The sequence below is a fragment of the Leptodactylus fuscus genome, chromosome 2 (genome assembly GCF_031893055.1).
Source record: "Leptodactylus fuscus isolate aLepFus1 chromosome 2, aLepFus1.hap2, whole genome shotgun sequence".
NCBI lineage: Eukaryota > Metazoa > Chordata > Amphibia > Anura > Leptodactylidae > Leptodactylus > Leptodactylus fuscus.
Genome location: NC_134266.1, coordinates 12,518,823 through 12,535,911, shown reverse-complemented (window position 1 = coordinate 12,535,911; position 17,089 = coordinate 12,518,823). Strand labels below are relative to the sequence as shown.

General features: G+C 42.3%; 1 protein-coding gene across 17 annotated transcripts in view; it reads left to right on the top strand.

The window, feature by feature from the left end:
* ROBO2 (roundabout guidance receptor 2) overlaps nucleotides 1-17,089 on the top strand; it is an 878,643-nt gene that overhangs the window by 798,071 nt on the left and 63,483 nt on the right. For all 17 annotated transcript variants that reach the window (XM_075263390.1, XM_075263397.1, XM_075263392.1 and 14 more), the window contains 3 exons: nucleotides 2,091-2,322; nucleotides 12,345-12,469; nucleotides 15,760-15,931. In XM_075263390.1, the coding sequence (XP_075119491.1) occupies nucleotides 2,091-2,322; nucleotides 12,345-12,469; nucleotides 15,760-15,931 (529 nt within the window). The remainder of the gene's footprint in view (nucleotides 1-2,090; nucleotides 2,323-12,344; nucleotides 12,470-15,759; nucleotides 15,932-17,089) is intronic.

Here is a 17,089-nt window from a genome sequence, read left to right as displayed (position 1 = left end):
TGAGCTCAAAACTGGATTTATTCAGGCCATTGGAAAGTTATGAAGCCGCTCACTGGCTCTGAAGTCAGATTACTAATTAAGGCAATTTGCATTACTTCACTTGTCAATCACTTTCTAAAAGTCCAAGTATTATATGTAGATTTATCTTAAAAGATCCCAAGACGCATCTTAAATCTTAAACACATGGCAATCTCGCTCCGTCGTCTCGTAAAGCCTAACCTACTTTACAAGGTTCCATTTGGTTTCAATCTCCGCAAGTGGTCACTGCTCTGAAAAGTGAATACACGAGCGTCATGTAAATTGTTAAATCATGATTTCAGACCAATCTGCCTCAATATGTTTTCAGTTTGCACTTCATAGCCTGGAGGCAGGAAAGTTAGGTGGTTCTTCAGGTTCGCTCTGTGAATAAAAGCTTCACGTAGTACTTATGGCATTTTATATGGTTCTGGGGGAATATGTGAAAAGCATTTAAATAAATGAGCTTAAGATCGACTCTTAAGATTACCATATGCTGTGAAAATTTGCCCTGTATAGATGGATTTCAGGGACTACACCCCCAGGCGGATACAATGTTTACGTTTCCTAAGCCATAAGGTTCTATGTTCTTAGGGTCAATGTTTGGAATGATGTATTATAGAATGTATCCAGTGTTGGACTGAGGGTCCTTGGGCCTACCAGATAAAATTAGCCTTGGGGCCCAAACTGCAACAAGTCTTAAGAAATAGACACCTTCAAAGTTAGGCGTCTTCTGCTGGACCAGAATGGTCTTAGATTTTTTCCAAGGGTTTACCAGCAAATTGAGATACTTATGGACTATATTAGTTACAATAGTTCCTTGTTGTTTTATAAGTTGTACGACATACCCCCATTGGTGATCCTGTAGACAAAGTAACAAAAAACATAGAGAGATATCATTATTATAATGTATCCATTTGTCTAGCGACACCCTTTTCGAGGCAGTAGTCCTATAGATCTGCTTTGAGTAGAGTTATGGATCCTTCATGAATCAAGGAGACTTGTATCAACCTACAGCTCCTCTGGACACCAATCAGTCTTACTGTCATAGGTGATATCAAATTTCTTTGTTTACCCCTCTGATAATTTAGAGTGAAGTTACGACTCTGCCCCATTGCTGTGGTACCAATGTCATCTACCCAATGGTGGTCCATTTATGGATTTTGTATTGAACCTTGGTGTAGGATTTTATCTGGGTATTTATTAACATTAGGTGACCTATTGGCACCTATTTTGTGTGGTCAAAACCACCAGTGGACATTGTTCTAAAGTCGTCAATGCACATAAAAATAGAACAGTTGGTCAAACCTTCAGAATTCAACAGGACTAGACAACTGCTGAGTGTGTATGTGGTCTTGGCTTTACCTCCACATGTGATGCCAGGGGAAAGAAAGCCAATCCCTCCCCTCCCTTGTCAGATGATGTTGTGAGGAATTCACTTTGCTGCCCAATACTTTCATTCTAAGAAAAGATAAGATGGTGCCAGAAGTGCCTGGGCTTGACTTACTCAACTTGAACGGGGGCTTTCACACCTGCACTTGTTCTCCGGTTTGTGCGTTCCACCGGGTTTCCGTCTTCAGCCTCGGTGAAACTGGGCAGGAGACGGAAACCCGGCGGTCAGTTTTCAATCCCATTCACTTGAATGGGTTTGGAAAGGTGACGGCCCCTGTCCGCCTGCTGCCTGTCTGCGGGGAAACCAGTTTTTTTTTTAACCCGGACATAATGTCCTGCATGTTTGACTTTGAAAAAAATGGTTTCCCCATGGACAGACAGAAGGCGGACATGGGACCTTTACAAACCCATTCAAGTGAACGGGATTTCAAACTGACCGCCGGTTTTCCGTCTCCTGTCCAATTTCACCGGGGCTGAAGACGGAAACCTGATGGAAGGCACAAATCAGAGAACGTGCGCAAGTGTGTAAGCCTCCATAGCTTCTTCGAGTATGCACACGTATGGAAATTTTGTTGGCCAAATGAGCTTCGAGTTGACTGCTCGTGAAAATGTACGACGCTCTTCATGAATGAATGGTTTTGTCTTCTCCATATAACATTTTGCTCCATTTTGAATTATTTCAGGTGGATCGCCAATCCCAATTCATACAAGGATACAGAGTGATATACCGTCAGACAACCGGCCTACAATCTCCATCCGCATGGCAGAACTTTGAGGTCAAGGTTCCCGCTGAGCGTACTACTGTGATATCCAACTTGAAAAAAGGAGTTACTTATGAGATTAAAGTTCGACCTTATTTCAATGAGTTTCAAGGCATGGATAGCGAGTCAAAGTCAGCCCGGACAACGGAAGAAGGTAGGAGATTAAGGGCCGCATACATTTACCTTATTATATCACCTTTTAAGAGATTAGAAATTGACTTTTGCTGATTTTATTCTTAATAAATTTGTGCAGAGCTGCAAGATAAAGCTTGGCATCTTACTAAAAGGGGTCTTGACATCTCGAAAAAAAAAAAATCTTACTTTATGTCAATCTTCATTTTTCGTAGGCCTTGTGAGACAGGGACTCTGGGTGTAAATATGTTTCCAGCGAGATTATCTCGCGCTGTCCTTCCCTTTGTGAAGTTTATCTGCCTTACTACATAGTATGGACGGTGCTTTTTACTTTAAATCTGTGGTGGCTCAAGATGAAGTGACATTTTAGTTTATTGCCTCACCCTACAACCGATGTAGTGGTAATTTCGTACTTTAAAGGACACTTAAAGTGCCACTAGACTTAGCGGTATCGAGCAAGATGTTTATGGCCCAGAGATATGTGAAAGTCACAAGGCTCGATCTGTTGCACAGATTAATGTAACCTTCAGCGCCGCTACCTGCCGCCATTGCTTACTGGCATCTGTGATAAATAATTTTATCATCTGTCAAATGTCATCAGGCATTGAAGGTAATCGGTGTCGAACGGCCGCGGTGGCAGAGTGATTTCACAGTTTACAAAGTTTGACATATTTGCACTCAAGTCAACCAGCAATAAAATATTGTATGTATTGGCACAAGTATGGTTTATTTACTTTGCCCTTGACATCAATTCTATGTATCTCAAGGTCCAGGATCGACATACTTGTTGAGTTAGAACGAAAAATTGAAATTCTACCCCTTATAGAAATTATAAAGGATCGGACGCCGCTCCTAAATATATACACTCACCGGCCACTTTATTAGGTACACCTGTCCAACTGCTCGTTAACACTTAATTTCTAATCAGCCAATCACATGGCGGCAACTCAGTGCATTTCGGCATGTAGACATGGTCAAGACAATCTCCTGCAGTTCAAACCGAGCATCAGTATGGGGAAGAAAGGTGATTTGAGTGCCTTTGAACGTGGCATGGTTGTTGGTGCCAGAAGGGCTGGTCTGAGTATTTCAGAAACTGCTGATCTACTGGGATTTTCACGCACAACCATCTCTAGGGTTTACAGAGAATGGTCCGAAAAAGAAAAAACATCCAGTGAGCGGCAGTTCTGTGGGCGGAAATGCGTTGTTGATGCCAGAGGTCAGAGGAGAATGGCCAGACTGGTTCGAGCTGATAGAAAGGCAACAGTGACTCAAATAGCCACCCGTTACAACCAAGGTAGCCAGAAGAGCATCTCTGAACGGACAGTATGTCGAACTTTGAGGCAGATGGGCTACAGCAGCAGAAGACCACACCGGGTGCCACTCCTTTCAGCTAAGAACAGGAAACTGAGGCTACAATTTGCACAAGCTCATCGAAATTGGACAATTGAAGATTGGAAAAATGTTGCCTGGTCTGATGAGTCTCGATTTCTGCTGCGACATTCGGATGGTAGGGTCAGAATTTGGCGTCAACAACATGAAAGCATGGATCCATCCTGCCTTGTATCGGTAACGGTTCAGGCTGGTGGTGGTGTCATGGTGTGGGGAATATTTTCTTGGCACTCTTTGGGCCCCTTGGTACCAATTGAGAACGCCAAAGCCTACCTGAGTATTGTTGCTGACCATGTCCATCCCTTTATGACCACAATGTACCCAACATCTGATGGCTACTTTCAGCAGGATAATGCGCCATGTCATAAAGCTGGAATCATCTCAGACTGGTTTCTTGAACATGACAATGAGTTCACTGTACTCCAATGGCCTCCACAGTCACCAGATCTCAATCCAATAGAGGAGCATCTTTGGGATGTGGTGGAACGGGAGATTCGCATCATGGATGTGCAGCCGACAAATCTGCGGCAACTGTGTGATGCCATCATGTCAATTTGGACCAAAATCTCTGAGGAATGCTTCCAGCACCTTGTTGAATCTATGCCATGAAGAATTGAGGCAGTTCTGAAGGCAAAAGGGGGTCCAACCCGTTACTAGCATGGTGTACCTAATAAAGTGGCCGGTGAGTGTAAATTCCCTATGAAATCATTTAAAAATACCCGTGCCTAGATATTGTAATGACATACTTGTTATGGCGCCTCCTAGTGTTCTTTAGATTCCTTTTCGGAATGTCCACTTAAAGTATCCATAGCTGGTGGTTATACATACTCAGTATCTCAATCCTGCTGTTGGGTTCCTCAGGGGCGGAGTCATTCCTGCTTTTGGTAAATAAGAATCAACACCCTAGACACAGCTTCTTGCCACTGGGAACGTCACAATAATGGTTATCTAAGCAATATCTAGACTCAAGAGTGATTTATTAAATTATTTCAATTCCAAAAATTGTTATGTTTTCTGTGATCTAACAGAATAACTTAATATATAGTGATACTAAATAAAAAAAATTGCTTATTTAGTACCTAGATCAATTAAAGGGGTGACATAGTCCATATTTATTGATCACTGTTCCTCAGTACTGGTCATTAATAAGAGATCAGTGTTGATCCAGCACCCAGGACCCTCACTGATCAGCTTATACCAGAGCCATAACCTCCTCACTGTTTGTTTCCTAGTGGCCATATGATGTAATTACAGCCTCCTCCTATTCACTTTTATGGGGTGAAGCAGTAATTGTTACATTGCATAGATGCTATGAAACAGATGACTTGAGAGGTAAACAGTTGGGTTGAGCGATCGGGATCAGAAAAGATTGGATTCCAATCGGCGATCAAGTAAATTTCACGATCTCCATCAGAATTCCGACCCGATCTTTTCCAGCGGGATCAAGATCGGAGGTTATCTCAAGATCGGCTCGACCCTAAAAGTGACTTTTCCCATAGAGAAGCATTGACTAGGGTTGAGGATCGGAAAATATTGGATTCCGATCGGCGATCGAGCAAATTTCACGATCGAGATCGGCTGGAAAATGATCAGAAATCGGATTTTAAAATCGATCTTGAAATCTCAAGATCGGCTCAACCCTAGCAAACAGTGAAAAGATCATGCTGTGACCCCTTAAATGGCTGTTCGTTGGGGTCCCAGGTGTGGGATCTCCTCTTATCGATGACGATTGATCATCAATGAAAATGGAATGGACAACCCCTTTAAGTTAAAAATAAACCTTGCCCAATTTAATGTACACACAACATAACACGTGTATCAAATGTCACATAAAATAATACGTGTTACAGAATTCGCGAGTAGTAAAACATTGACCTTCTTTGACTGAGTATTGTTTCCTTCCCGGAAAAAAAAAACGAAAAAAAAAAACCCTACCCATTTACTATAACCTGGCATGCAGCGCAACACAAATTGTCAGATAAGGCAGCAGTCTCTGGAATAAAAATAGCCATCTCTTGAGAGGCGGCAGAGCGGCTTCATATAAAACCGAGAAGAGCGAGATGAACAAATCAAAGGTACTTGACACATTCCCAAGAAGGCCAACTTTCACCGGATTACTTTTTATATGGAATGGTACTTCAAAGGCCACCATCCAAAAATTAATCTCCCCACCGTTAGACTTTTTATCTGGAGCCAGCATTTGTCACCATCTAGTAAGGATCCATCTCCCACCTCTTTGGCCTTGCGAAAGTAACAAATGGAATTCGCTTTGGCTGCGGAGGAAAAAGATGAGCAGCGATTTGGGTCCTTGCACATTTGTGGAAGGCAGCTCAGTACTGAAATAATTGACCTGTCAACGATCAGGTCCGTGTCTCAGCCAAAGCCGCAGCGAGGGAAATGAGAAAACACTTTAAAAAATGTTGTTTTGCAATGTGGTCTATTTAATAACCACAGCATCCCCAGACAAGTGCTTTAATTTATATAGCTGTACGAGCCAGGGAAGATAGAAAACCACCAGAGAAGGATCTTGTCAAGGAGATTTTTTTGAATGCGCCATCTTGCAAAGGTTTTTTTTCAGAGCGGCGGTATAGATGATGCTTCCTGGTGCTTGATTTCCACAGTGTCCTATTAAAAAAGGCTGAAAAATAAAAATATCATAGTCCAGTTCGGGTTGATTTTTTTTTTTCATGTGAACCATTCCATATGTGACGTTTGTCAACAATTTTAGGCTCATGCCGCCACCTAGGATTCCAATGTAAGATTCTATATTGGGTGCCATATGTAGTATAGCACACAATGGACCATACCACTTTCTTGATAAATGAACACGTTGATCCAGGGTTTTATACTGACTGAGTCGGGAAGGAATTTTTTTCCCCTGAAATGGGGCCATTGGCATGAGCCTCATGGGGTGTAATGCCTTCCTCTGGATCAACACTGTAGGGATTGTAGGGTTATAGGTTGGACTTGATGGACTAATGTCTTCATCCAACCACATCTACTATGTAACAATGTAAATTTGCACAGAATAAGGTTAAAAGGGGCACTATGTCTACTAAAACAGGTGTGCAAAGTCTTAAAGACCATACTTGCTCCGCTAAGAATTCCAAGAAAGAGCATATAAATAAGTTTTCCTTAACAGAAAAGGGAAAAAAATGCTCTAGGGCCACCTTTTGGAAGACACCTCTTTGTAGTCCAATGCCTGGTTGTTAAGAAACCTAGAGACCCGGTCTGGGATTAAAGCCAAACCAGACTATCACCTCCAAAAGGATGGGTCTCTCTTTCTTTTGGAGGAGATATTCTATTTAGGCATTAATCCCAGAACATATCACTGGGTTTCTTTAAAACCAGGCATTGATCTATAGGGAGCCACCTTCCAAAGGGTGGCACTAGAGCAACTTTTTCCTTTTTCCATCGAGAAGAACGTATTTGCATATTTTTTTTTTTTGCAGAATAAAACATCTATGAGCCTCTCTGTGAAATCAGAGCAATACCAAATTACAGTAGATGAAGACCTTATGCACCTCTATAGGTGTCTGACTACGACTAGGTTGGCCATACACATTGGATTAGTGTCCACCGAACCTGTCAATTTTGATAGGTGAGATGTTCCAGCTCACCCGCAAAAGTAAATCACAGGGAAAAGAAGTATTTGGCTGTTGGGTTTCAATATGACTGATACCTTTGTTGTTAGAGAAGTGGAGCCTGGCAGTGGTGCGCTCCATCCCCATTCAGATCCCATCCCTACTCAGTCGACCTGGACTAGAGAGAGGGAGGTCTTCTCAAATAACTGTTCTTTTGGACAGATATCACTGCATTTTGACCATACTATACCTTCTCCCGGCCTGTGTTGTATCTCACAGTGCACATGTAGACTTGTACGCCTGTAGTGCCAGGTACGCGCCCTGCCAATTATTTTTGTCAGCAGATGCACAGGTGTGTAATTAAACGTCTGGTAATCACTTCAGTCTTCTCCTATAAGAGTTAGATGCTTAGTTTGATGATACTTGAGCTGGAAATACAAGTTTGATGAGTGAAGAATACCCAATAAGGGCTCCAAAAAGTCAAAAATCTGCAGATAGGAAAAGTGTTTTGGCATTTCAAAAGAAAAAGTTAGATGTTACTCGATCATCAGGATAATGGCTGCAATCGGAACGGTAGGCGGTCTAGGACTTGACTTCTCTGACTATTCTCAGCAGGGTTAATTCATATATGTCCACCTAAAAAAAAAGACACTTACCTCTAAAAATGTCCTGAGCAATAACAGAATGTTCTGCACAAATACTTCTCCTCTGGCAACTGCTGATAACAAAATTACTGTAGAAATCATTCTTGCTAAAATGAAAATCAGACTCCGTAAACCACGAGAAGTCTTGACTACAGGGAAGGCGACTCGATACATTGCCCTTATACTACATAGTAGCATGGTAGGTATCTGATTACCGGCTCCTTCCATCCATACCTACTAAGGATAATTAACCTTAACGAGACGTTTCTCGAGATGTTGTGATCCAGATACAGTAATTGATTCTCTTAAATTGCAACAGTCGTTTTCACTCGGAACTGTAAATGGAGAAAGAGTCAATTGGTTTTACAGCACGTGTAGACTGTCCATGGTCTAAGTGATATGTGGGAACTGAAGGTCCACCAGGGTCGTGATAGAGCTGCTTGATTTTTAGTACTGCTTGTCTTCATACACTTGAACAGTCAACAGCCAAGAAAACAAAAGGATCAGGCATTGAAATTCAACATGTCTGACCCTTCTTTCTCCGAGAGTAGAGTCATCATCATGACACCACCATAAACATTAGATGGTTGGCTGTTCTTGCCAAAATCTGCTTCTTTGGTCAACATTCATGTGGTGTATTTGGACACCTTTTCTGTATAGATAAGTTTTTTTTGGAGGGGAAAGGGGAGTTTTTCTAGCTTACCACCATACTTTCCAATATATATGGGTGAACAATCCATAGGAACCTCTTGTGCCATCTACTATGAGGGGTAAGAAAATAGAGCAAACTAAATCAGAGGAACCAAATGTATGAAGACCATCTGATGCTTGTTACTTATGTATCTATGTCTTCTTAAGATAGTCCTACACATTAGATGAAGGTCGGCTGGCCATCAGAAGTTGTTAGGAGTTTTATCACATCCCCCGAAGGTAGATGTTGGAGAACTGGTTTTGGGTGTGTTGAATTGGAACATGCTCAATGGTTTTGATCTTGGGTAGATAAGCAGACTCTTTTCACTAAAAAATATATGGCCAAGTAGCCAAGTATGCTTGTATGTGAGGGGTTTGAGAGTATTTGGCTAGTGGCAATTTAAAGTGTATCCCTATACTGAACTGTGTTCACCCAGGGCTTCCCTGATAATGGTCTGATATACAAGGTGCCTATAGATCAGAGACAGTAAATAAGGGTGATGTATTGAGTCTTCTTTTATTATCCTTCTTTTGTTTCTTCTCACATTCACTCAATTTGGCCTTGAATGTGGGAGTCTGTAGAGGGCCGAGGAAAAGCAAAGAAATCAATAGATATTTTGTCTCCTAAGCCCGGGCCCTATGGATTGGAGATTGATTTGATTTTGAATTGATTAAAGAATACCCGGAGCCGCATAGTCTATTAATGGACAGTGCAAGGACAGCAGAAAATTCAGTGTATCTCATAGAAATGTCCTGTAACTGAAGGCTACGTCTCAATGATCAGGGCTAAGGGTTCCATAAGTATCCATAGCAGAAACATCAGATTCTTAGAATGAATATTATGAAGACATTTGTACCCATTGTCTATATTGTATATAGTGAGCGGACAAAGGTGTTACATTGTAGCAAACGATTTGGACACAGAAGAATGTTGTGTATCTTTATTGAGCTCTCACGAGATTGTTACTAGTTACTATTGGATACAATTGTAACCACCTCTGGCCAGGTCGGTAATTGTTCATCTGGATGTAATACAATGTATTTATCCACTGAAATCCATCAGAGATCCTGAGATACGTCATGTACGATAGTAGGGTGTCCTCATACTGTACTGTGTTATGGGAATATATACATACGGGTAAGATATAGTAGTGATATAGAACAGGCCATGATATAAAGGTGTCCATTCAGTGGTCATATGCATGTTATGGCAGATAGATATTTGCCCATGTCCTCATACACATGTACTCTGAGTCTTGCCAAGCATGCATGTATTTCCAATGGGAAAAAAAAAGTAAGTTACAGCCTCACACCCCTGACGGCTCCTTGTTATCTAAAGGGAGAAATTGATTGGGCATACTAAAAGTCAACATGCCCAAACCTTCCTTCCTCTGACATTATCTATCAGGGCAGAGTGTGGGTAGCCCCATATAGCTAAGATATCTATTCATGCCAAATTTATTGGGTTCAACCAACTTTTCTCTTTTGTATATGGGTGCGTTAAGATTGGAGGCACCTACCCACAATATATACAGCTCCTTAGTGCCCCAACCCACAGTATAATGCTACGTTAGTGCCCAAACAGTATAATGCCACATTAGTGCCCCCCACAGTATAATGCCACATTAGTGCCCCCCACAGTATAATGCTACGTTGGTGCCCCCCACAGTATAATGCTACATTAGTGCCCCCCACAGTATAATGCCACATTAGTGCCCCCCACAGTATAATGCTACGTTAGTGCCCCCCACAGTATAATGCCACATTAGTGCCCCCCACAGTATAATGCCACATTAGTGCCCCCCACAGTATAATGCTACGTTGTTGCCCCCCACAGTATAATGCCACATTAGTGCCCCCCACAGTATAATGCTACGTTGGTGCCCCCACAGTATAATGCTACATTAGTGCCCCCCACAGTATAATGCCACATTAGTGCCCCCCACAGTATAATGCTACGTTAGTGCCCCCCACAGTATAATGCCACATTAGTGCCCCCCACAGTATAATGCCACATTAGTGCCCCCCACAGTATAATGCTACGTTGGTGCCCCCCACAGTATAATGCCACATTAGTGCCCCCCACAGTATAATGCTACGTTGGTGCCCACCACAGTATAATGCCACATTAGTGCCCCCCACAGTATAATGCTACGTTAGTGCCCCCCACAGTATAATGCCACATTAGTGCCCCCACAGTATAATGCCACATTAGTGCCCCCCACAGTATAATTCTACGTTAGTGCTCCCCACAGTATAATGCCACATTAGTGCCCCCACAGTATAATGCCACATTAGTGCCCCCCACAGTATAATTCTACGTTAGTGCTCCCCACAGTATAATGCCACATTAGTGCCCCCCACAGTATAATGCTACGTTAGTGCCCCCCACAGTATAATGCCACATTAGTGCCCCCCACAGTATAATGCCACATTAGTGCCCCCCACAGTATAATGCCACATTAGTGCCCCCCCACAGTATAATGCTACGTTGGTGCCCCCCACAGTGTAATGCTACATTAGTGCCCCCCACAGTATAATGCCACATTAGTGCCCCCCACAGTATAATGCTACGTTGGTGCCCCCCACAGTATAATGCCACATTAGTGCCCCCCACAGTATAATGCCACATTAGTGCCCCCCACAGTATAATGCTACGTTGGTGCCCCCCACAGTATAATGCTACATTAGTGCCCCCCACAGTATAATGCCACATTAGTGCCCCCCACAGTATAATGCTACGTTGGTGCCCCCCACAGTATAATGCCACATTAGTGCCCCCCACAGTATAATGCTATGTTGGTGCCCCCCACAGTATAATGCCACATTAGTGCCCCCCACAGTATAATGCTACGTTGGTGCCCCCCACAGTATAATGCCACATTAGTGCCCCCCACAGTATAATGCCACATTAGTGCCCCCCACAGTATAATGCCACATTAGTGCCCCCCACAGTATAATGCTACGTTAGTGCCCCCCACAGTATAATGCCACATTAGTGCCCCCACAGTATAATGCCACATTAGTGCCCCCCACAGTATAATGCCACATTAGTGCCCCCCACAGTATAATGCTACGTTAGTGCTCCCCACATTGCATAATACCTAGAGGTGAGCGAATGCCGTTCGATCGAATACTAAGGTATTTGACATAGTCAATTCCAATCGAATACCATGCGGTAAATGCAGTAAAAATATATATACCGTCCGTGTATACTTGCAACAGTACGCTTGTATACATCAGTGTGTGCGCCCATTATACCTGTGAAGCAAGGTGTATACTTTCCGTCCGGTATATCTAGTATTTGATATATGCTAAGTGTAAGCTCTTTGGCCTCAGCCTCAGGTAGGTGGTTCCTGATTTTTGACGCTGTATACTGTATACGCAGATGGTGTATCCTGGGTATATATAGCAATACATATATTTCATAAGTGATTATTTTAATCTGTAACAAAGCAAAGCTATCCTAGGGAGAGCGTGGCGTCTGTATGTTAATAAACAAGAAGGTTTATTTTTGCTGAAGAACAAATAAGCAGAATGTTGTCTTTTTATTAAACAGATGTTATCACCGCAGCTAATATTTCAAGCTCCGCTCCTTGCTATGTTTGCATATTCCAGTCTGCAGGGATCTTGAGCAAAGGGTTCTGCATGCCTGGATATACATTCGGTGACTAAAAATGAGACTTCAGCTCAAAGGATTAATGTCTCTTTCCTATTTTTCTGTTCACCTGCTCTAGCCCCGAGTGCTCCGCCGCAGTCTGTTACAGTTTTGACAGTCGGGAGCAACAATAGCACAAGTATCAGCGTCTCCTGGGACCCCCCTCCATCCGATCACCAGAACGGAATAATTCAGGACTATAGGGTAATGCTGTTTTCTTCTATACAACACGAACGGATTGCAAAGTGCGATTTTAAACAAGCGGAAAAAAATAAAATAAAAAATAAAAAATAATGCATAAATAATGTGGAATTTATTCTTTCACATATTATGTTTCTCGCTCAATTTTGGGAAAGCAATATCATTCTCCTATTCCATCTGAGCCCAACAAGCAAATGCCTATTATCATCTGTAGTCCAGTGGATTTGACATGTTCTCAGAGATTATCCTCTGTGCAAATATAAGATCCTAAAATACATAGTCATTATGTGTCTATTTATTTGGCGAGATCAATATTGCATCGTGATTTATTAACCCCCATGAAGATATTAACCTCGGCTTCACCTCTGTCAATACTTGCTGATTTAATAAATGAATCTTCATGATGGCGGCATTTTACATTCTTCATATTAGGTATGAAGCAGATTAACATACGATGAACTCCTTTATAGCAAATTGTTACTAGTTACCTGAAAGAAGGCAGAAATTAAAGGGACGGCTACATTGTAGGGATTCTCCCGGTTATTGCAAATACAAGGATTCTTATATGACCACATCTATGAATTGTTCAAGTTCTGGATAGAGTATTGGATAATAGCAACATGTTTGGTAAGAAAACAAGATGGAAAGCCGATTGGGTTGGATGTATGGTACTGTAATGCACCCAGGCTCCTCAATAAATTCTAGGAAATTTTCAGGGATCCCGCACATATGACATCATCAATATCAGTTGACTAAAGGGACTAAATCCCAATCATTGTTTTCCAGGAATACCGCCACATAGTTGGCAGTGAGTGTTCTCAATGAGGCATCCCATTCAAGTAAATAGGACTAAACTGCAGTACCAATCATAGCCACTATCAAATGTTTGGTGCTGTGCCTGGTAAACAGTATAGAGGCCATGGCCTTATAGTCAGTTGACTGGCATGGGTTTTGAGATAAGGACTTCCACCGATCAGGAAAAGTCATCAATAGGGTTGAGCGATCGGGATCGGAAAAGATCGGATTTCGATTGGCGATCGAGTAAATTTCACGATTGCGATCAGAATTCTGACCCAATCTTTTCCAGTGGGATCGAGATTGGAGGTTATCTCAAGATCGACTCAACCCTAAAAGTGACTTTTCCTATAGAGAAGCATTGAATAGGATTGAGGATCGGGTTCGGAAAGGATCGGATTCTGATCGGCGATCGAGCAAATTTCACGATCGGGATCAGCTGGAAAATGATCGGAAATCGGATTTTAAAATCGATCTTGAAATCTCAAGATCGGCTCAACCCTAGTCATCAAATTTCCATCATCATTTCTGGATGTTTTGATGGAACTTTGATGGCTTTTGCTAGATCGGTGGAGGTTCTTATGCCAAAACCCATCCAGAAAACTCTCTCTAGTGCCACCTAAAAGTAGCTACCCCTTAAGTCAATGTCCGAACCATTTATAGAGCCTTGAAACATGGCTGGGGATGTCAACCAAACCCATTTGGAGACATAAGCTTAGGTCCTACTGAGTTGGATGAGATTTGGTGCTGCTTTCGAAGGAAACTAGTTTTGCTTCCAAAGACCCTCTGATGTAGAAGGTATGTACATGAGCTCCCCTCCAGAAGGAAGAAAGCTACCTTGTAAGGTCTCCTCAGTGTCCTTATAGAAATAAAGTTCATGTCTTTAGATGGACATGAGTTGAAGTGAGCTAAAGAGAGAAGTCTCCCCGCCATATTTCCTTACCACACCATCCTGTATAGTTCACAGACTACACCCTCCATAGTAAAGTCTTCTCAACAGAAGGAAATCCTGACTGGTTACGAGAGGCAATTACAGGATATACTTCAGTCAACAGATGGAAAACATATGGGTTTTTAAGTAGCCATTTAAGATCAAATAAAACTCTTTTTTTCTTCAACCAATTCAGTTCCCAAAGCTGTGCTAAAATATTCTTTATAGGTCAAAAATCTGGAGAACATATGAAAAGACTCTTCCTTCGTAAAGCGCCCCATTATCTCACATATCTCCTCTGCATCGGCTTTCCAGCTGTTGTGGCAAATACATCATTTATTTGTGAAAGATGAAGGTGTTATTCACATGACCGTGTCCGTAATAAACAAGCAGATGGGTCCGATGGCCATTGTGTATCGGTTTTGTATCCGTTCTGGGCCTATTTTTCCTTTTTTAATGGCCGAGCGCCAATCCCTTTGTATCCATTTTTTAATTTTCAATGAATTTTTTGGAAAATAAAAAAGAAACAGATGAATTTTGCTATTTTATTTAGTCCAACCTAATCCAACCTAATGAGTTTTAACGGCCATCCCTTGAATTCCATTTTGACTTGCGTTGGGTCGTAAAAACTGACCCATTGACTTTAATGGGGACCCTGTGGCCGTCAAAACGGACAACTATAGAATGTCATTTTTTGTGAACAGACCGTTTCTTCTGTCTATCAAATTGTAACGTTTAAAGGGATTCTACCATTAAAAATCTTTTTTCTGTGGCTAACACGTTGGAATAGCCTTTAGAAAGGCTATTTGTCTCTTACCTTTAGATGGGATCTCCGCCGCGCCGTTCCTTAGTAATACCAGTTTTTACTGGTATGTAAATTAGTTCTTTGGCTACTGGGATGGGCCCCAGTGCTGAAAATGCGATGAGGGCATCCCCACCGCTGCCCGAGAACAGGATCCTGCGCCGCCTCTATCTTCTGCTGGATCCTCACCTTCTTTCTTCGTCTTTCTTCTGACGCCTGCGCAGTTGGCTCTGCCACTGAGACACTAATAGAGCCGACTGCGCATGTGCGCAATTGCGGCCTCGGAACTATGGCCGCGCATGCGCAGTCGGCTCTACTAGTGTCAGAGCCGACAGAGGTGAAGCCGCCAAAGTAAGACGAAGAAAGAACTGGAGGATACAGCAGAAGATAGAGGCGGCGCAGGATCCTGTTCTCGGGCAGCCGTGGGGACGCCCTCATCGCATTTTCAGCGCTGGGGCCCACCCCCATCACCGCCAAAGAACTAATTTACATACCGTTAAAAACCGGTATTACTAAGGAACGGCGCGGCGGAGATCCCATCTAAAGGTAAGAGACAAATAGCCTTTCTAAAGGCTATTCCGACGTGTTAGTCACAGAAAAAAGATTTTTAATGGTAGAATCCCTTTAAATAGCTCCAGCGTTTTTGAAAATGGCACACCGTGTGAATAAGTCCTAACAAAGATCACAAAAATGTAAATTCCAATACCAAAAAATCACCGTAAAACATTGTAGACTGATTTTTTTTTTTTATTCTATTTTATACAGATCTGGTGTCTCGGCAATGAGACTCGGTTCCACGTCAACAAGACCGTAGATGCCGCCATTCGTTCGGTGGTCATCGGGGGTCTGTTTCCCGGGATCCAGTACCGGGTTGAGGTTGCCGCAAGCACGAGTGCTGGGATTGGTGTAAAAAGTGACCCTCAACCTATATTAATCGGTAAGGATGGTTTATTTATTTTTTTATGAAATATTTGAAATAACTCGAATGAATAATTTGAAATATTAGCCAAATAATTTACACAATTCAAATGAAGGAAATTGGACTCGATGGTGACCAACTTGGGCTCCCCTTCCGTCAGGGGCAAGGTTATATTTGTTGGCTTGGTACTAGGTGGTAAATAATGTTATATTTTTACACTGCCTTGATTCTTGTGAGTTTGCTAGGCATCAGATATTCCTTTTTGTATCCTCACGGTGCTCCTCGCGAAGCGTTTCCGTCCATGTGTTGTAGCTAGACTCTTCATTAATAGCTGATGCAGAATATGAGTCCAACAATGAACACATGATTCGACATTAGAGACTTACTGGGATTAGAAATCTGGGGCTTTTCAGCCCCGTCCTGCTCTTCTGCCAGTGTATTACCATTGATGGTGTCACTGGGGATTTCTCCAGGATATAGAAGTGCAGCTGTAATCAAATCAGCAGAGCATTCAGCTGAACACAGGCCTGTGATGGTTTCTCGGCTCCATTCCACCTTGGAGTAGACCAAGCCGCTCAACACGAGCTAATTCAGATACATTAACAGGCAACACAACGTATCTGGATATATTACTATAAAATAGGCACACAGTCTATTACCTCACCTAATAACCCTGGTCTAGTGCCTGGAGCGTTCTCCACCAGCGAAGGTTTTTACCGTATTGCAAATATTTAATCCTCTCGGTATCAGGAGAGTTAGATTTTTTTATTAAATATTAAGATATTTCATTGCAATTGTTACTTTTTTTCTGCATAGAAATGAAAACTGTTCACATCTTTTGTCCAATGGACCTCACAGTCAGGAGGTAAATTCTGGGAAAATGATTGAACCCCCAGGGCGCACTACATTATTCTTAAAGGGGTTTTCAGGGCTTTAATATCACCCACCCATCAGCTAGTTGAAATGGTCTTTAAGGTACAGCACCAAGGATTCTGTAGTGTCTTTGTCTGTTATCGTAGCTCAGTCCCATTCCTTTACTAGAAAGTTGCAGTACCGCGCACAGCCACTGCAAAATGTACAGCGCTGTGCAGAGTCAATCAGCTGATCGGTATGGGTTCTGGAAGTCCAATCCACATTGATCTGTTAGTAAGGACCTATCCTAAGGACCTAAGGATA